Source organism: Saccopteryx bilineata, chromosome 3, assembly GCF_036850765.1.
Source record: "Saccopteryx bilineata isolate mSacBil1 chromosome 3, mSacBil1_pri_phased_curated, whole genome shotgun sequence".
Taxonomy (NCBI): Eukaryota; Metazoa; Chordata; class Mammalia; order Chiroptera; family Emballonuridae; genus Saccopteryx; species Saccopteryx bilineata.
In genome coordinates, this window is record NC_089492.1 from 307,339,049 (window position 1) to 307,360,440 (window position 21,392).

Genomic DNA, 21,392 nt, shown 5'->3' on the forward strand with positions numbered 1-21,392 from the left:
ATGGCCTTTATTATGTTGAGGTACTTTACTTCTATTTCAATTTTATCGGGTGTTTTACACATAAATTGATGTTCTATCTTATCACATGCCTTTTCTGCATCATTTGATGAGATCATGTGATTTTTGTCCTTTGTTTTGTTGATGTGTTGTATTGTGTTGATCAATTTTTGTATGTTGAACCATCCTTGTGCTTCTGGAATGAATCCCACTTGATATTGATTATTTTTTTAATGTATTATTGTATTCAATTTGTTATTATTTTGTTTAGGACTTTTGCATCTATATTTATTAGAGATATTTTGCATCTATATTTGTTAGAGATATTGGTCTGTAAGGTTATGTGTGTATGTGTGTGTGTATGTGTGTGTGTGTTGCCTTGCCAGGTTTTGTTTGTGTTTTGTTTTTTTTTGTATTTTTCTGAAGTTGGAAATGGGGAGACAGTCAGACAGACTCCTGCATGCGCCCGACCGGGATCCACCCGACACACCCACCAGGGGGCGATGCTCTGCCCATCTGGGGCGTCACTCTGTTGCAACCAGAGCCATTCCAGCACCTGAGGCAGAGGCCACAGAGCCATCCTCAGCGCCCGGGCCAACTTTGCTCCAGTGGAGCCTTGGCTGCGGGAGGGGAAGAGAGAGAGAGAGAGAGACAGAGAAAAAGAGAATGGAGAGGGGGAAGGGTAGAGAAGCAGATAGGTGCTTCTCCTGTGTGCTCTGGCTGGGAATCGAACCCGGGACTCCTGCACGCCAGGCTGACGCTCTACCACTGAGCCAACCACCCAGGGCCCTTGCCAGGTTTTTGTATCAGGGTTATGTTGGTTTCATATAATGTGTTAGGGAAAGTTGCTTCCTCTTTTATTTTTATTTTTTGGAAGACTTTGAGAAAGATAGGTAGCAAATCTTCTTTGAACATTTGGTAGAATTCACTAGAGTAGCCATCTTGTCCTCAAGTTTTATTTTGGGGGAGATTTTTGATAGTTGTCCCTATTTTCTTATTGCTTATGGGTCTAGTTTGCTTTTTCACTTCTTTGTGACTCAATCTAGAAAGATTGTATAGTTCTAAGAACTTATCCATTTCTTCTAGATTGTTAACTTTTGTGGCATATAATCTTTCATAGTATTCTAGTATGATTCTTTGTATATCTATGATGTCTGTGGATATTTTTCTCTTTTATTTTAGATTTTGTTTATATAAGTCATTTCTGATTTTTCCTTAATGAGTCTATCCAGAGTTTTGTCAAATTTGTAGATCTTTTCTAAAACCAGCTCTTTGTTCTATTAATTTTTCTATAGTTTTTTTGTTCTTCCTTTTATTTAGTTTTGTTTTAATTTTTATTATTTTTTTTTTCTACTGACTCTCAGTTGTTTTTGTTCTTCTTTTTCTATTTCTTTATGATGTTAGGTTGTTTACTTGATATCTTTCTTCTTTCTTGATATAAGCCTGTAATGATATATACTTATCTCTTATTACTGCTATTGCTTAATCCCCAAATTTTAAAAGGTCATATCATTATTCTCATTTGTCTGTATATATCTTTTGATCTCTGCTTTTATTTCTTATTTGATCCAGTCCATTTTTAGGAGTATATTGTTTACTTTACATGTTTCTGTGGGTTTCTTTACTTCCTTTCTCCAGTTGAATTCTAATTTCAGAGCCTTATGGTCATAAATATGCTTGGTATAATTTCAATCTTTCTGCATTTGTTGATGTTAGTTTTGTGACCCGACGCATGGTCTATTCTTGTGAATGTTCCCTATTCACTGACTGGTAAAGAAGGTATAATCTGATAGTATGAGGTTAAACGTTCTGTAAATGTCTATTATGTTTATTTGGTCTAGTGTGACATTAAGGCTGATGTTTCTTTTTTGATTTTCTATTTGAATGTGAACTGTCAACGGTGTGTTGAGTCCTCCAAGTATGATTGTGTTTTTGTGTGTTTCTATTTTTAGATAATTTAATAGATATCTTATGTATTTTTGTGTTCCCTGAACTGATTTATATATATTAAGAAGTGTTATGTGTTCTTGATACAATGTCTCCTTTATCATTATAAAATGTCTATCTTTGTTTCTTGTTACCTTTGTTCTCTCAAAGTCAGCATTGTAAGATATGAATATGGCTACACCTGAGTTTCTTTGGGTATTATTTGCTTGGAGAATTGCTTTCTAACCTTTCACTTTGAGTCTACTTTTGTCCTTGCAGCTTAGATGTGTCTCTTGAAAGCAGTGTATGCTTGGGTGTTGCTTTTGGATCCAATCTGCTACTCTTTGCCTCTTTATTGATGAGTTGAGTCCATTTACATTTAGGGTAATTATTAACACTCGAGGATTTCCTACAGCCATTTTATGTTTTGTTTTCTGATAGTTCTGTGTCTCCTTTGGTTCTTCTCTTTTGTGTTTCTGCAAGTTCTTTTTGTTTGGTGGTATTCCTAATTTCTTTTCTCTGTTTCTTTTTCTTCTTCTTCTTCTTCTTCTTCTTCTTCTTCTTCTTCTTCTTCTTTTTTGAGCTATGTGTTTCACTAGTGGCTTTCTTGTGGGTGGTTACCATTAGGTTATTAAGAAAAACATTTTTGTATGTACAAGAATCCTTTGTGTTCTGAGTGCTTCTTCACTCCATCCTCCTTTGCTACTGAAGATCTTTATTCTGTCCCTTCTTATGTTATTGTTCCAGAGATTATTCTTGTTTTTATTGTGACATTGTTGGAGCTTTTACTTGTCATTTGGATTTATTTTTTTCTTTGTATCTGGTTGAATAACCCCCTTAAGTATTTACTGCAGTGGTTTTCTGGTGATAAAATTCTTCAGCTTCTGCATGTCTGAAAAAGTTTTTATTTATCCTTTGTATTTGAGGGATAACTTTGATAGACATAGTATTCTTGGATGGTAATTCCTCTCTTTCAGTACTTGAAATATTTGGGTCCACTGTCTGGCTTGTAGAGTTTCTGTTGAGAAGTCTAATGATAACCTAGTGGGCCTTTATTTGTATGTTGTTATTTTCCCTAGCAGCCATGAGGATTCATTTTTGTTTTGAATTATTGCCATTTTTATTACAATGTGCCTTGTAGTAGGTCTGTTTGGGTTGATGTAACTCAGTTTTCTGTTTGCTGCAAGTATTCAAGGATCTAACTTTAGGGAAATTCTCATCAATTTTTCCTCAGCATAGGCTCTCCATTTCCATCTCCCTCTCTTCTTCTGATATGCTCATTATTCTTATATTGCTCTTTCTGATGGAGTCAGACAATTCTTGAAGAGCTCTATCATATTTTAATTTTTATTTATTTTTATTTTTGTGGTACAAATTGTTTATTAAAGCGATTGTTTAAACCATTTGGATCAATCCAGGCACGACTCATTTTTGACGTAATAGGCAAGGAATAATTTGACCTTGTTCTTTCAGAAGTAAATCAAAGATTTTAGCAAGACAATTCTTTCCTGGAAAGCTTGGTAAAGCCAGTAGGATTCAAGAAGCAGGAGGATCCTAGCTGCAGAGAAATGGGAGGAAGAAAAGAAGCATTTATTAAATACTTATTATGAATTAGACACTTTCATATCTCTTGTCTCACATATCATTTTCACAGCTGCCCTAAGGACATGCTTATAAAAGAGGAAACAGTTCACAGAAATTAAGTAATTTTTCCAAGATTGCACAGGTACCATGTAGCAGACATTTAAACCCAGGACTGACTCCAGATCCTGTGCCCTTCTCTCTACCTTCCCAAAGTAAGAAGGAGCCTACCGCTTCACAGTCTGGTTCCCTGGTTGTTGAATTGAATTGTGTTTCTGTGGGAGGAAAACTTCCCTTACTAAAAAATCCTAAGTGGACTTCTGACATCACTTCACTGATATTTTTTTTTATAATTGCAACTATTCAGAAATCTAGTGAGGAATATGTAACTGCAGAGATGAGGAAGGGACAGAAAGTGGATCTCGGAGGTTGGGAAAAGTTTGAGTGAATGTAAGGAAAAAGAAAAAGAATTTTAGATAGGAACCAATTTGAAGGAAGGTGCAAAGAATGAGAATATGACATATGGAGGCTAGTATTTATACCAGCCCAACTAAAACAGAGTATCAATGTTCTGTTATTCATTTCGTAGTTATATACACACCAATACTTCTATTTTAATGAAAGGCACCCATGATTCAAATAGAAAAACCACAAATGTGATTGGCTCACAAGAACTGTTACGTATTAAGATTTATAGATGGTTAAAAGAGCATTGAGCTTACCTTGGACATTGTCTGAATCAGTGTGTTGAGCGATTGCCTCTTCATCTTGTTCTGATGCTGCAGGGTTCTGACCAGAATGTGGGCTTGGGGACCAGATTACCCACCTTTATTTATGTGAAAAATGGGAATAATAATATACCTAACTCATAGGGTTGTTGGGTGATTAAATGAGATAATATAAAGCCTTTAAAACAGTGCCTTTTTAAACATTATTGCTTGATTAATGTATTTATTAATGGTTTCCACCTGAAGACATACACTGATCGTTTATAGCAGAGCCCTCCCTGCTTTGCTCTCTGCCTCCTCTCTCCCCTCTTCCTGCCTCCTCTTTTGCTTCCTCTTGGCACCCTGGCTCTCTCATCCCTTTAAATAGGAGGGCTGGGTGAGAGCCTCTTAATTTTCCGCTTTGGATTCAGACTGTTCTTGCACCACATAAACTCCAATTTAGTAGTATTTTCTGTCCACTCTCCTCAGAAATGCCTTTAATTATTTCTTCATTGTCCTAGGTTCACAGCCTGCTTTCTGTCTTTCATGCATCTTCTCCCTCCTTTCTCCCCATTTTCAAAATAAATTCTAAATCCTCATTTACTTCTGGTTTTCATGATTTTCCAGAGGTTTTTACTCCCTCTACAACTAACCTTTCCTTCCTGGGTTCTGTCTAACCATCTCAACACTGTCATCTGCTGGTACGCCACACTGCCCCCCAGTTTTCTGCATCCTCAGAAAGCCTCTTCTATAGACCCCGCCTTCTTTAAGCCACCATCTCTTAACATTAGCATGTAACTAATACAATACACAATTTAGAGGCTGCTTTATTATTTTTTTTCTGGTCTCAAGCAACTTGAACCCATGTCAAATCCAAAAAGATTTTGGAAAATGGAATTACTTTCAACAAGAGTATCAGGGAGTAGAGACTAAAGTATGATGATGCTAATGTCCTGCTAAGTCCCCAATACTTAATTTAAGCTTAACACATTATAAGCATTCCCATTTAATCCAACACAGCAATCCTAGAAGATAGACACAATTCTCATTATTTTGCTGCTAGAGAATCTGAACAGCAGAAAAAGAGTTTAGCAAATTTATTCACGTTCACAGCCTGTAGGCAGTAGAGGCCAGGTTTGAACCTAGATATGTCTGACAAAGCCAATGTTTGACCCACCTCCTATAAGGAAACACAGTTAGAAGTGTTTTTTAATTAGAAAAAGAGTAGGACTATCCAATTAAAAATTAATGAAGACTATGGATAAGAAACTCCACCTTGAAGCCTAAATAAACAAGTAGAAAGGGATTCCACTGTAGTGTAGCAAAGGAAAAACTGTATCCTCTATCGTCCGAGGTTTAGTGACTGGGCTTGTGAATCAAACTGATAAAAGACCTTGATAGGAGGGGGGAAAACATTTAATTACATTCAAATGTACAGAAGCCTACAAAAGGAAAAAAAAATATGATCCAAGGAGGCAATTAGAATTTGAGGCTTATATACGATCTTAACAAAGGGAGAATAGGCTAGACAAAGAAAAATAAATTTAGGGCCTCCAGGAAAGAGAAAAGTTATGAAATGGTGTCTGAGAGTGTGGTGAATAGGGTTATTTGTAAGATTTGTTGCAAATAAGAGTTTCAGGTGATAAGAGTTGTCTCTGACCAGGAAATTGCGCAGTGGATAGAGCATTGGCCTGGGACTCTAAGGACCCAGGTTTGAAACCCTGAGGTTGCTGGCTTGAATGGAGGTTTATCCAGCTTGAGCATGGGGTCATAAACATGACCCCATGGTCGCTGGCTTGAGCCCAAAGGTCTCTGGCTTGAGTCCAAGGTCACTGGCTTGAGACCAAGGTCTCTGGCTTGAGCAAGAGGTCACTGGTTCGGCTGGAACCCCTGGTCAAGGCACGTATGAGGAAGAATCAGTGACAACTAAGGTACCACAACTATGAGTTGATTCTTCTCATCTCCCTCCCTTCCTATCTCAATCTGTCTGTCTCTATCATATTTTTATATTAGCAAGTCTCTCCTTTTCTCTGTAGTGTCTATAATTGCCTGCTTTCAATGTCACAGATTCTTTTCTCTATCTGTCATGTTCTAGTAGTTAAACTTGCTATCTCATTTTGCAATTCATATATTGAGTTCCTCATTTCTGTTTTGTTCTTTTTTAAACTTTCCATCTCCTTCATGAAGTAGGAAGTACTCGTTTTGTTCATTAATTTGTTTTCTGAGTTTATTAAATTACCTAACAGTGTTTTCTTGCATCTCATTACCTATTTTCAGAAGTTCAATTTTGAATTGTCTATTGTTTAACTCCAAGTGATTGAGATTGCTTTCTGGAGGTATTTTATTTTGTTTCTGAACTATGCCTCCTTTTTTGTGTAATGATTGCATTCAATTTCTTCTTCCTTGATGGCTTTTGAGAGTAGTAGTTAAGAGCTCTAACAAAAAAGAACTAAAAATAAAAATGAATAATACAATTAAAAATATAAAAATATTTAGTGATGTTGAACAACTTTTCATATGTTTATTGACTATCTGTGTGTCCTCTTTGAATATGTGTCTATTCAGGTCTTGTGCCTATTTATTAATTGAATTTTTTTCAGTGTTGAGTTGTAGACTTTCTTAATAAATTTTAGATATTAACCCTTTAACAAATGTCTCTTTAGCAAATATGTTCTCCTATTCAGGTGGTTGTATTTTCATTTTGTTGATATCTTTTCATATAATTTTCATCTGCTGTGCAAAAAGTTTTTTGTTTGATATGGACCCTTTTTAATTTTTTTCCATTTCCTAAGGAGATATATGACAAAAAATATTGTTAGAAATGTTCAAGATTTTACTGTGTATGGTTTCATCCAGGATGTTTATCATTTCAAGTCTAATATTTAAGTTTTTAATCCATTTTAAATTTATTTTATTTGAATGATGTAAAAGGTGGTCTAGTTTTAATTTTTTTCCACACACCTGTCCAATTTTCCCAATGCCATTTATTGAATAGATGGTCTTTATCCTATTGTATATTTTAGCCTCCTTAGTCAGATATTAATTAAACTTGAAGGCATGGGTTTGATTCTGGGTGCTGTATTTTGTTCCATTAACCTATATGTCATTTTTATGAAAGTACCATGTAATATAGATAACTATGCCCTTGTAGTATAGTTTAATATCAGGTAGCATGAGTCTTCCAAACATTTTCATTGTTCTCACAATTGTTGTTGCTACTTGGGGTGAATTTTTGGTTCCATATCTATTTTTGGAATATTAGTTCTATTTCTATGAAATATGCCATTGGCATTTTGATAATAATATTGTTGAATCTATGGATTGGTTTGAGTAGTATAAATATCTTAATGTTAATTTTTTTCTCCATAAACACAGAGTTTACTTTCACTTATTTGCATCTTCCTTAGTTTCTTACTTCAGGGTTTTATCACTTTCTGAGTACAGGTCTTTTACCCTTTTTTTGTTAAAATTATCATTCTTGCAAACATTTTTCAAGTGAGAAGAATTAAATATTTTTCTGAAATAAAACTTACAATAAATTTATTCATATGCCACCACCCTTTTGTTCGGTGGTCAGGAGATTTTCATAGTCCTTAGGGCTCTCTTTACATCTGTAGTCACATCTCTCCATCTCTTAGGACCAATGGCAGGGGTAGTGCTGGTGGCCATGGGGGAAGCAGCTGTCAAGACCCTCCTCCTCCTCGTCTGCCTCATCGTCCTCATGTGAGCATTACCCCGGGGCATGGGGAAGCTTGGAAATAACAGGGGCGTGTGGTGGAGTGCCAGAACCAGTATGGTGTATGAATAGGGCTGACGGGTTGATAATTGAGGATTGCACATGGGCAGCTGTCTTAAGTGCACTGCCCAGCAAATGTGCAGGGATGTCTGTGGAGCCAGACCAGCCATCTCCCACCTAAGTCTCTCTTCTAATCCCTGAACAGAAAAAAGGGTCTGCTGCCTGCTGCGTCCCAATCTCATGAGCTTTTACGACCTTGGTGTATTTTTTCAGAGTGAGGTCCTGTAGGAAGAAGTCAGCCAGGACTGCAAAAGATGTGGAGGATGCAAATGTTGTCCCCGGTTGGCCCCTCAGGTGAGTGATACAAGCTTCCACCAGCCAACATCCTACAGACACCTTCCCCTGTTAGGTCCCCCCAGATTGTCCAGTCAGCGTTGCTGCAATTGAGCTGCCATCTTCCTCTCAAACCCACATCTCTGCTGGGGTCTCCAACACAGTGGTGACACAAGGTCCCTTTCTCTAAGGCCAAAAGGTAGTGTGGCTCTACACTTTGTCCTCTCCTCTTCTCCCCAAGCCAATAAACCACAAGGACTAGTCCAACCTTCTGCCTAATGAGAGCTCATCTTGTTTTCTGTCTCCTCCCCATCGAACACTGATCATTGCTCTGCTCTCCTGTATTCCTGTGTCCCTGTACACATCAAGCTCCCACCTCCATCTCTGTCCTCAATACAGTCCTCCCGTTGTGGTTCCTAAAACATATTGTCCACCTCTAGCCAAATATAAATACTGTCCATTGCTCTCCACAGCCAGAAACCCAGGTGGAAAAACCACAGGCTGGGGTTGAGGGTTGACGTGGTCTGAACCCAGCCGGACTCTCCACACTCTGCCATGCCTCTGAATAGCACACCATCTCCACAGTGAGCACAGCTAGGGTCTCTGTGACTCTCAGACATTGCATGTGCAGTGTCTTAAGCTGATATATCCTTTCTTCCCCATTCCTGAATATCATGTGTTCATCTTCCCTCACTCTCAGTCAAGCCATTGTGCATGTGTGTGTCATTGTAGAGTTCTCAGTAGTGATGCTCAGTGGTTTATTCTAGACTCATTTAGCTAGAGTTACTGAGCACCTGCTAAGTGTCAGCATTGTTGTAGACTCCAGAGATGCATCAGTGAATTCAATTTTAAAAGTATGTACTCTCTAAAGACTTGAAAAGATGCTTCTGTAAAGAAAGTATACAAGTGATAAAAAGGCACATAAATAATAGTTGATAACATTAGTCATTAAAGCCTGACCGGTGGTGACACAGTGGATCAAGTGTCGACCTGGAATGCTAAAGTCGCAGGTTCGAAACCCTGGGTTTGCCTGGTCAAGGCACACATAGGAGCTCATGCTTAGTGTTTCTCCCCCCTTCTCTCTCTTTCCCTCTCTCTTCCTAAAATAAATACATTTTAAAAAGTTAAAAAAACATTATTCATTAGAGAAATACCACTCAAAACTAAATTAAATAATATTATACATGATTAGGACATATCCTGTATATTAAAAAAATCTGAAAATAACACGTGCTGACAAAAATGTACACAAATTGGTTGCTTTGTAAATTGCTTGTGGAAATAAAAAATGGTGGGACCTTTTGAAAAATATTTTGGAATTTCCTCCAATGGTTGAGCTGAGAATTACCATGTGACCAAGCTGATCCCAGGTGCATACTAAAGAAAGTGGATTCCCAAATTCACCTGACTTGCACTCCACAGTTCACAGCAACGTTATTCGAAGCAGCAGTGGAACCAAGCCCAGTGTCCACCCACACGAACGGATGAACCAAAGGAGACACATATGTACAATGGAACATCCTTTAGCCTTAAACAGGGAGGAATGACATTCTGACACCTGCTTGAACATGGAGGAACTCAAGACAAGATGATAGATTGAAAAAAGCCAGACACAGAAGGACGCATGTTGTATGATTCTGCTTATGTGAGCTAAGAATGTGCAAATTCATCAAGACCAAAAATAGAATGGTGGTTGCCCGGGACTAGGGGAAAGAAGTGGGGCGTTATTGTGAAACTCTGCCCTTTGTGTTTGGGATGATGACATATTCTGGAAACAGACAGTGGTGAGGATTGTACAACATTATAAAAGTAACTGGTGCCACTGAATGGTGCCCTATAAAATATTAAGAAGGGAAAGTTTTATTTTGTGGACATTTTGTCACAATAAAACATATGGATTGAGAAGTACTGAATTCTGGAAAGTGCTGTCACTATGGAGACAAGGGTGAAAATAAGAAATCATGAATAAAATTAGAGCGTGCGACATATTAATCCGTGCTTGGTGGACAATCACACAGTAGAAGGGGCGTGTGACACATTAGGTGGGATTTCTGCATCTGAGTGTGTGAGGAAGTGAGAATAAAAGAACGTTTGAAGACAAGGAGGAAGCAGGCTGTGTGGTTAAGAGAAAGTTCCCAGGAAGAGAAGAGAAGGGGAACCCTGAGTGCAGCCGCCCTGAGGCAGAAGCAGGCGTGGTGCCTGGGAGACTGGGGGCCCACGTGACAGCTCAGAAACACACAGGAGGGGGAGCAGCTGGGTGGGCGCTGTGGCCCCGTGGAAGGCCATTGCGAACCATGGAAGGTTCTAGAGCCCTTGAGGAGAGCAGACACAGGATTAGAGCCTCGTTTGATCAGGATCGTAATGGCTTCTATGTCCACAATCATCCAGAGCGAGCCCAGGACAACAGAAAGGAGCAGCCATGAGGCAGGACGGGCTGGTCCAGGCAGGATGTGATGGCGCCCGGGACCAGGGACACGGTGCAGGCAGGAGGGTGTGTTCTGCAGGTTGAGGCCACCGATATTCTAGTGGAAGTGGGGAGTGAGGAAAAGAGAGGGGTAGAGATGATATTGGAGTATTTTCCTGACACCTGGACGGGGGGGGGGGTTGTGCAGTGTGCGGGGTTCAGGGAGGAGAGTTTTGAGGGTGATGTGTATTCTGAGCTGTCACTTGATATCTGAGAGGTGGGAGTGAGTGTCTGAAAATCAGGAGAGGGGCCCAGACTGCAGATGTTACTGTGTGCAGCTACTGAATGGTGAGGACAGAAGTGAGGGGGGAAAAGGGAGGGATGATAAAAATATGGCAGTTCCTCAAAACAGTAAGAGTCAAAAATATATACAATCTAGTCATCCCTCTTCTGGGTATATCTTCTTCAAATTGAGAGCAGGGACTCTCAAAGATACTCATATTCAGAGCAGCAGGAAGCCTTTTTACAGAGTGGAAGAGAATGACAAGGGGCGGGGTTGTAACAGCCACAGAGCTGCGTTGTAAAGACAGACACCTTTCTGGGGTCTCAGGATCACACAGAGTGTGAGAGCTCTGTCATTAGGTCCTAAGATGCCTGTGTTGAAGTCACCTTCATTTTGACCAGGAAAATGGGAGGTTGTTGATTAGTGGATCTAGAGTTTTCAGTTTTGCAACTTGAAAAGATTTCTTTTTCTTTTTAAACTAGATTACAAAAAAGAAAAAAAAACATTCATATTTACAGAACATACCCAACATGTTACCCGGATATATGCTTAATTCACCCATGACTGCAGCTCTATAGCTTGATGGTGCTGAATTTAGGAGGAAAGTTTGACACCACGACGTGGGGAGCATCTCACAGCATGACCAGGTACGTCCATGCTTGTCTCCTGCCATCCAGCACTAAGATGCTCACTGAGTGTTGGATGGATGGATGGATGGATGGATGGATGGATGGATGGATGGATGGAGGGAGGGATGGATGGATGGATGGGTGGATGGATAGATTGATGGATGGAAGGATGAATGGGTGCATAAATGCATGGATGGATGGATAGATGCATGGATGGATGGATAGATGAATGGATGAATGGAAAAATGGATGGATGGATGGATGGATGGATGGATGGATGGATGGATGGATGGATAAATGGTTGGATGGATGGATGGATGGATGGATGGATGGATGGATGGTTGGATAGAGGCTTCCTTCATTCCAGCTAGCATGCTTTGTATCTTCTGCCCCCAATGCTCACACAGAACAGAATGAATCATAACCTTGCAGGGGCAATAACTTGGTCTGAATGGGGCTGTGACATCTGGGTGTTTACAGCTTCCTGGTATAAAAACTAGTGCTCAAAAAAAATCCCCTTGGACATGAGGATCTTAAGAGACGCACATATCACATCATCAGATGTCCTCAGAATTTTGATCCTGCTCTGATGCTGTAGGGAAGACCCTGAGCTAATCTGTGGGCAAATCTCCAGGGTCTCTGGGCTTTGAAGTGCCTGTCTGCTCTGTGCACAGTGGGAATAAGCTTCATCTCTGAGTTTCCCCTTCGTGGACGGAGAGGTCCCACGTGAATCCCTAGATTCCGTGAGTCCTGCTCCCCTCAGCACCCCTCCCGGTGCCTTCATTTCATTTTTCACCCACAGGAGCCCAGAAACTCTCGGAGATGCTACCGCTGCTGCTGCCCCTGCTGTGGGCAGGTGAGTGCCCGAGGGGAGAGCGTGTGGGCTGGGAACGGGTGTGGCTGACCATTGTTTTCCCCAGGGTGTCTGGCTCAGGTTCCAGGATTCCAGCTGCAGGTGCAGGAGTCCCTGACAGTGCAGGAGGGCCTGTGTGTCTACGTGCCCTGCAACGTCTCCTACCCCCAAAAAAACTGGACTGACTCCACCCCAGCTTTTGACTACTGGTTCCGGGAACATGCCATTACAAACCAGGATGACCCAGTGGCCACAAACAACCCAGGTCGTAGGGTGCAGAAGGGGACCTAGGGCCGATTCCAGCTTCTCGGGAACCCCCAGACCTACAGCTGCTCCCTGTACATCAGAGATGCACAGAGAAGGGACACAGGGACATACTTCTTTAGGGTTGAGAGAGGGTTCTATGCAAGATATGATTTTAGAAAGACCCATGTCTCTGTGCATGTGACAGGTAAGGAACGGGGTCAAGGAGAGGACACATGGATGAGTCCTGCGGGTTCCGTGACTGAGGGGGAACCCCTTCTCTTTCTGGGATGGATCCAGGGGCCCAAGGGGGAAAGATGCTGGGGAAAGTCAGAGGCAGAGGCTGCTGTTAGGGGCACACTAGGAGCCCCCACCTCTAGTGCCCAGGTCTCTGTCTCTCTCTTCAACAGCTCTGACACGGACACCTGACATAGATTTCCATGGCACCCTAGAAGCTAGCCACCCCAACAACATTACCTGCACAGTGCCGTGGGCCTGTGAGTGGGAGACACCACTGGTCTTCTCCTGGGTCGGGGTCAACTTCACTTCCCTGGGTCCACAGACTCCCGACTCCTCAGTGGTCATCCTCACACCAACACTACAGGACCATGGCGCCAACCTCACCTGTCGGGTGACCTTGCAAGGCGGGGAGATCTGGGAGAAGACCATCCAACTCAATGTGTCCTGTGAGTGCCCGGTCAGGACGCTTGGACCCTGAAAGTTTGGGCTGTTGGGGAGGGGGCGGACCCTGGGTGGAGAATACATGGGGAGTGTCCCTGGAGGTGTGGCTGGGGTGAAGGTGGAGAGAACACCCAGACCCACCTCCATTCTCACGACCAGCCCATCACACCGCAGGTGGCTGATTACTCACTTCTCTTCCAGATGCTCCACGGAATGTGACCGTCCATGTATTCTGGGGAAACAGCACAGGTGGGAGAGGCCCTGGTGAATTGAGGTCAGAGGTTGGCTGTAGCCCATGTTGTATAGTAGAGCAGAATGAACACGTGTGACATTCTGAGTCTGTCCTGCCCACGACCTGTCCCCTGCTGGGACTCTCTAGGCTTCCTGAATTCCTAGTTGACCCTTCTCTGTCACCTCTGGTTGCTCCCTCACCCTGACCTCCTATCTCCCTCACATTCCTGTGACATTTGTTCCTCACTCCTTCCCTCTCCCTGACTGTGCCAGCTCCGTCTCCTTCGAGGAGATGAGCCCACAGCCGGTACCCGGTTACCAGCCACTTCCTGCCCAATCCCTCGGGTGAGCCCGTCCACCCTGGTGTTCCCATCCTGCCTCTGCCCTGAAGACCCACTAACTCTGTGCTGTCCCGACCACCCGAGTGTCCTCTGTTCCCCTCGTGGGGGGGGCATCCTGCCTCAGGAACCTGACTCAATGTCCTGAGAGTCACGTTAGCCATTCCGCATTCACCCAACTCTCCCCATGACTCACTGAGTTGTGCAAATGTGACTTCCTGAAAACGTATCAAAAATCAAACTTCCTTCATCCCCACGAGTGCAGCCCACCTTGGGCCTTTGCCGTCCCTCTCACCTGAACATGAAAGAACTGGACCTAGACAAGCCTTTTCTATGGCCACCAGCCTCCAGTCTCTCCTCCGCCTGCTCCTCACAATTTAGGCCCCACTGTTTACTCTACACGCACCAGATGTGTCCCTATTCTATTCCTGCTTGGAATGCACCATGGCTCCCTCATTCCTCAAGAGAGAGGCTGAGAACATCACCCGTGTGTGAGCTCCAATGGTCAGACCTCCATGTGTCAGCACCTCTGCACAATGTATCAGGTCAGGGTCCACGTCCTGAGTGGTCTCTGCAGGTCTAGAAATAACCAACACTTTCCCAAATGTTCCTCCCCCTAGTCTGGGTTCAGCAGGTTGCCGCTTCTTCCCTCACCCCATGAATCTTTTCTCTACTGGCCCTAGCTTGCAATACTTGTCTCATCAAAAACATTTTCCATTTTTAGTCTGTGGGTGGACAGATAAGGGAAGGGCCTCTCAGCCCTGCCCTTCCGGCTCTCTCTGTCCCCTTAGTCCCCGAGGTCCTGGGCAATGCCACCTCCCTGCGAGTCCAGGAGGTACAGTCCCTGTGCTTGGTCTGTGAAACGGATGGCAACCCTCCTGCCAGGCTGAGCTGGTCTCGGGGGAGCGGGACACTGAGTCCCTCCAAGGCCTGGGATCCCGGGGTCCTGGAGCTGCCCCAGGTGGTCTTGGCAGATGGAGGGGAGTTCACCTGCCGAGCTCAGCACCCACGGATCTCCTACCATGTCTCCCTGAGCCTCGCTGTGCAGGGTGAGGACACCTGTGTTTTTGGGTGACATTAATGAGGGCTGAGGCACGGGCTTAAGGAAACTCACGCCTCCACCACTCCCCTCTTCCTGTCACAGGTGTTTCCCCTTCCTGCCCCCATGTCTGTGGGGAACAGAAGGGCTCCTGGCCCCTGGTCCTCACCGTGCTCAGGGGAGCCCTCATGGGGACTGGCTTCCTCCTCACCTATGGCCTCACCTGGCTCTACTACACCAGGTGAGAAGGTTTCTCAGGGTCTCTTGAATTTGGAGACACCTTGGTGGCTTCACACATCTCTTTTTCTTCCTGTGCTGAACTAGTTCCTCATTTCAGATCTTGTTTCCCCCACAGGTTAGGGGCTCCCAGGGGAGAAGTCCGTGAGGAGTGACTGAGCCCCGTCCTCAAGGTGGTGCTGAGGTCTGGACTCCAGGGCCCTGGCAGGTGGATGAGGATCCATGTAACCACTGTGTCCCAATGCCCACTCCGCACAGCTCAGGGGAGAAAGGAGGTGCCGGATGACTATGTCCTTGTCCTTTCTGTTGTGACCGGAGCCATTCTAGCTCCTGAGGCAGAGGCCACACAGCCATCCCCAGCGCCTAGGCCATCTTTGCTCCAATGGAGCCTCGGCTGCGGGAGGGGAAGAGAGAGACAGAGAGGAAGGAGAGGGGGAGGGGTGGAGAAGCAGATGGGTACTTCTCCTGTGTGCCCTGGCCAAGAATCGAACCCCGGGACTCCCGGACGCCAGGCCAACACTCTACCACTGAGCCAACCGCCCAGGGCTAGTACCAATTAATTTAAATAAACTCTATGTAATATTATGTTTCTGTGCTCACCCTAAATGTGGTTCTGATAATCCCAAAATTTAACTCCATAATATGTTGTTAAAAATCCCTTAACGTATTATTTTTAAATGGTAGTTTAATTAAAAAAACACCAATAATTTAAAAGTGACGTTTAATTAGAAAAACCAACTCTTATATTTATCCTCATATTAGCATGTTTAATTGCTCTCTATTTCTTTGTATGCATTTAAATTTCTTTATAGTATCAGTTTCCCCTTTTCTGTTTTATTGAAAATTAATTGACATACACTACTGTGTGAGTTCAAAACATATAGCATGATGGTTTTATTTTCATGTATTGTGATATCATTATCACAATATATTCCGAAAACATCCATCTTCTAATGTAAATGCAATAAAAGGTGAAGAAGAAAGAAGGAAAATATATTTCAGTCCGCAGCTAAATATCAGGATTTGTTCTCTTATCTACTTTTTGATGTATTGTACAGTACTGTTAGCTATAGTCATCTATCTCATGCACTTTGTGTCTCTAGTTCTTAGTTATGTTATAATTAGAAGTTTGTATCTTTTGACCATCTTTCTTCATTTCCCCCTCCCTATTGTTTTCCATTAACCTGAAGATCTTTTCATACAATTCCTGTAATGCAGGTGTGCTGGTGACAAATTCTCCCAGCTGATCTTTGGCTGCAAAAGTGTTTTTTTTTTAACTAGCTTTGAAAAGATATTTTTATTGAGTAAAAAATTCTAGAAAAACATTTTCCCCTTTCAATTCTTCCACTTCCATTGGATTTCAGTGTGTTTTGTTTTTAATGAAAATTCTACGGTAATTTTTTTTTAATTTGCAGTTTGGCTAGTTTTAATACCTTATAATTTTTAGTGGGTTTATATGTTGTGATTAATATTTGCCTTGGTGTTGTGTGTGTGGCTGTTGTATGAGCGTGTGTGTGTGTGTGTGTGTGTGTGTGTTCAGCATGTGTGTTTGATATAAAGAATGGGAGAGAAAGAGAGATGTTTCCCTGTTGGGAGTTTTTTGAGTATCTCCAGTCTGTCATTTTATAGTGTGATCATATTTGTAAAAATGGGAGCCCATATTTATTTAATAAATAAGTAAAAATATGTTTATATTTTCTCCTTTTCTTCTTTTTGGGTCTCAACTTGTTCCTGTGTCACCTTGCCCAACATCATGTCATAGGGCCACGAGCATCTGTGCACCTTTCTCCACTTTTCTCCTTCTGTGTTTTCCAGTTAGAAGAGAAGCTTTAGCTACGTTCTCACGCTTACTGATTACTCTACAATGTTGATTCTCCTGTTAACCTCATTAAGTGACACTAGCTTTCCAGACATGTATTTTATCCTCTAGAAGCTGCAGTTTCTTAGTTTTTAATCTTTTCTTTCTTCTCTAATGATGGTAAATGTTTTCCTTTATATCCTTGAATATATGGAGCATATTTTTAAGAAGTCCTTTAATGACTTTGTCAGTTAAGTTCATCTCCTCCATCATGTCTGAGTATGATTTACTGAATGACTTCTTTCTTATGAACTGATATATCTTTTTTCATTGTTCAGTGAGAAGAGGGGAGGCAGAGAGACAGTCTCACATGCACTCAAACTGGATCCACCTGGCAAGCCCACTATGGGGCAATGCTCTGCCCATCTGGGGGCATTGTTCCATTGCTCAGCAACTGAGCTCTTCTTAATGCCTGAGGCAAAGGCCATGGAGCCATGTTCAGCACCAGGTGCCAACTCACTCCAATCGAGCCATGACTGCAGTAGGGGAAGAGAGAGAGAGAGATGTGAGAGGGGAAGAGGTGGAGAAGCAAATGGGTACTATTCCTGTGAGCCTTGACCAGGAGTCAAACCTGGGACATCCACACACTGGGCCGATGCTCTAACACTGAGCCTACCAGCCAGGACTTGATGCATTTTCATACTTCTTAATTTGTCTAGTAATTTTTCATTGAGTGGTGGACATTGTCAGATTTATGTGACTGACTCTTGGTTTTGTTGTATTTGTTTAAAAAACATTAATCTTTATCTTTGAAAGCAGTCAAGTGACTTGCATGTTGAGCCAATATTTTTAAGGCTCTTTAATTATTAGCTTCTTTTCTAAGATAGGACTAGTATAGCCTTGATTTTAGGGCTAATTTTCTTACACTTGGGTGCTATGACCCTTTTGAGGATTGGACAGAATGCCCATATATTAAAGGAAGTGTCTTCACTCTGGTTGGGGGGAATATGTACAAGTCCTACCACTTTGTAATCTCCAGAAAAGTTTCCATCTAATAGCTGTCTGGTAATTGTTCTACCCTTAAAAATTGCTCTTGTCTGGCCTTATGCGGTTTGTACATGCCAATTAGTATTTTACTAATCAGTCAACATTGAAGCTTTTCTCTGGAATGCTGTTTGCTGTTTAAAACTCTGATGCACATTTTAGCAATTACAGTTTTCTTAATGTCCAATGCCTGGCTCCTCAACTAAGTGAAATTTTAGTCTTTTTAATTGTTGTTGTGTCATTGCAAGCTACCACCTGTATTTTGTTCAGTATTCTATTTGTTTATAGAAAAATAATAATTCTGGATACGGTTAGTTTCCTATGCTCAGAAACAGAAGTCTCCAGCAGATTTTAAACATTTTTTATTGAGGATTACTTTATATAACAATATTTATTCATTTGAATTATACAGTTTCCTACTTTCTTGCTAAATTTATAGAATTGTGCAACCATTGTCACACATTTTGATTAACCTAGAAAGGACTTTTGAACCCATTTGCAACTATACCTACTTCCAATCTCTACTAATCTGCTTTTATGAGCATTTCATATATATAAAATCATATCAAATATCTTCCATCTGAATCATTTGATAAGTAATACATTTTTTTGGTTCAACCATGTTGGAGTACATGTCCTTATTTTTTTAATTAATAAAAACTATTGTGTTACTTAAAAATAACTTTATTTGTTCTTAATTATTACATATTATTGCATTGTAGGGGGATAAACCACATTTTGTTCACTATTCGCCAGCTGATTGACACATCATTTTCAGTTGTCGATTTCAAAATAATGTTGCTGGTTCCACTTCTGAAATGGTAGCATGAGGTGCTCCGTGGGCTCACTGTGCAGTCCAACAAGCATGACTTGTGACAATTAGTTCTTTAAACAACCAGTTTAATTCTCTGCAAATTGTCCTAAAAGCAAGCATCAGAAAATGAAACGTGTATTTGAGATCATCTACTACAACTTGGTAGGAACAATGAGAGTCCTTGCACTGGATGCATCACCCGCCTCCTCCATCCTACCCCAGCTCAGTGTGATGGAAACCCCACCCCAGGTGGGCGGTGTCAGGAAACAAGGCTCCTCCCCTCCAAGCTCAGATCTAATGTGTCTTCCCAAAACAGCCGGCCCGCCAGCATTGCTCACCCCTGCGAGGTCTCAGTGAGGAGGCTAAATTCCAGGGAATACAGCTGAGGGTCTGAGGCTTCTTTTTCCAAGATGCCGCCCAGAGCATGGGCACAGGGTCTCGCTCAAGCAAGGCAGGCTGAGAATCCTGGGACTGAGGCGGAAGGGTATGGTAGGTGGTTCTTTCTAGAATGACAGAAATGCTCCTTATCGTCATCAAGTTGTCAGTAAGATAAATATATGCCAGTCTCACCCAGCGATGTCTCTGAGCTGCCACGAGTGTCTGTGTGGGCTGTGCCAGTTGCTATAAAAAAGTAGTAAACACTGAGTTTATAGGCCACAGAAATGTATACAGTTCTCAAACTGTGAAGTTTAAGATGAAAATTGAGATAGATTAGATATCTGGGAAGGGCCCACTGCCTGGATCATAGGCAACATGTTCTCAAGTATCCTTACATTGAGAAGGGGTGACGGCGTTTTCTGGGGTCTGTTTTATAAGGGCAACAATTTTATTCATGAAAATTCACATCATGACCTAATCTCTCTGAAAGGTACGTGGTATTCTCCAAATACCACATCACTGGGGTTAGAGCTTCAACATATGGATGTGGGGAGTGGGCACAACATTCGGTTTATAGCAGCGACTAAAGCTGTAGCTGGTTAACAATCAACAGTTATTCTTATTACCCTAGGTAGGGGAGTATTTGGTCATGTAAGGCTTAGGCAATATTTCTGTTTGTGTCTATGCGGACACATGACTGGAGCAGTCTTGATCCACCACAATCACAATGGCCTTGTCTAGAGTGATATTCTGTGACATTATTTATATTCAATAGAAAAACATCAGGGTCTGGCCGTGACTGCCAAGAAAGGTTGCTTTAGCTTTTCTTACAGGATAATATTAAAAAGTAATGGAGCAAAAAGGTAGGAGGCTGAGGAAGTCAGCAGGGATCAGACCCCAGACAGCTTGAGGTTGTAACATAAAAAATTAGTATTTGCACAGGGAGCAGAGGGACAGCTGTCAGAGGGAAGGAGGATGAGGGAATGGGATAGAAGGTGAAGGGATTAGTGAAACTGTAGAAGGTACCAAAAAGCTACAGAATTAATATTTTAGGAATCTTCAAGAACATTTTATTAATTTGGGCTAGGTGTGCAGAGATATTTTGTAGATGTTTTTTCTATACTTGTATGATTTACAACAAAACAGGATGGCCGATAGCATTGTATTGCAATGAAGAGGGGAAGGAGATTTAGATTCCCATCCTCCCCCCCACACCTGTAAGGGAAGAAGGTAAATAGCTAGCCAGGTGCAGGAAGGGAGAGATTGAAAAAACCTTTTCTTATTTGATGAGCCATTTGCAGGCATTTTGTCCCCTAGCACCATGGAAACTACCCCTCCCCTCCTGAAAGTGTGTAATTAATGTATATATAATATCTCTAAACAAAGGAATGGCAAATGAACACTAGAAAATTTAGAAATATCTCTTAATATGTGGAATAACATTTTTGCTATTGTGTTACCTTATAAGTTTTAATATGTAGAAATGATTTTATAGGTCGTATAGACAAATGTTGTAAGTTTGCTAATGAATTGTGTCCCATCTCCCTCCTCCTTTTCTCACCAAACTGTGTGTGTGTGAACAAAGGTATATAACCTGCCGTAAGGGCTGTGCCCAGACACACATGATTTGTATTTGCAACTGCCCCATGTCAGCCATATGCAGCCGGCATATTTAATAAATCTCCTCCTTTAATAAAAATCTTCAAAATTCATCCGGACTCGGTGTCTCTATGTGAACCCGTGGAATTGAGGTACAGGTACTTCACAACAAAACTATGTGCCGCAACACGCACAACGAATCTACCCAGGGTCTCGAGTGAGACATGGTACGAAATGAATGAAAAATAAACAGAGACTTAAAGATATATACAGGATGGGTTCGGGAGGATGCCACAGCTCCTTGCTGACAGTTACTACTGTTTAAGCAGCAAAAAACTTGGCCTCCCCCAAAAAGACATCCTTCTTTATTCTGGGTAAGGTGAGCCATTAGCAATTCAATTAGGTTTCCAAGGCAACTCAAAGACAACCCCCACCATACTAGTCTATCTTACTTTACACCAAGAAGAAACTAGCTTCCAGTCTCTTCCGGGAACATGGGCACAACATGGGGGGAGGGGGCGAGCATGTCTATTTTGAAGCA

The 21,392-nt window shown here is 42.0% G+C and overlaps 2 protein-coding genes across 2 annotated transcripts in view; both read left to right on the forward strand.

Moving 5' to 3' along the window:
• The window catches only part of LOC136332066 (sialic acid-binding Ig-like lectin 6), a 33,488-nt gene extending 23,232 nt beyond the window's left edge, over positions 1-10,256 (forward strand). Inside the window, exons 6-8 of the mRNA XM_066271322.1 lie at positions 7,850-7,934; positions 8,221-8,301; positions 9,703-10,256. Of these exons, the coding sequence (XP_066127419.1) occupies positions 7,850-7,934; positions 8,221-8,301; positions 9,703-9,835 (299 nt within the window). The 3' untranslated portion in view covers positions 9,836-10,256. The remainder of the gene's footprint in view (positions 1-7,849; positions 7,935-8,220; positions 8,302-9,702) is intronic.
• A 1,232-nt stretch (positions 10,257-11,488) lies between these two features.
• LOC136330171 (sialic acid-binding Ig-like lectin 14) lies at positions 11,489-15,373 on the forward strand. The gene is made up of 7 exons (XM_066266667.1): positions 11,489-11,614; positions 12,399-12,452; positions 13,103-13,378; positions 13,575-13,622; positions 14,734-14,991; positions 15,087-15,222; positions 15,337-15,373. The coding sequence occupies exons 2-7, from the start codon at positions 12,419-12,421 to the stop codon at positions 15,371-15,373; spliced, it is 789 nt and encodes a 262-aa protein (XP_066122764.1). The 5' UTR covers positions 11,489-11,614; positions 12,399-12,418.
• The last annotated feature ends 6,019 nt before the right edge of the window (positions 15,374-21,392 follow it).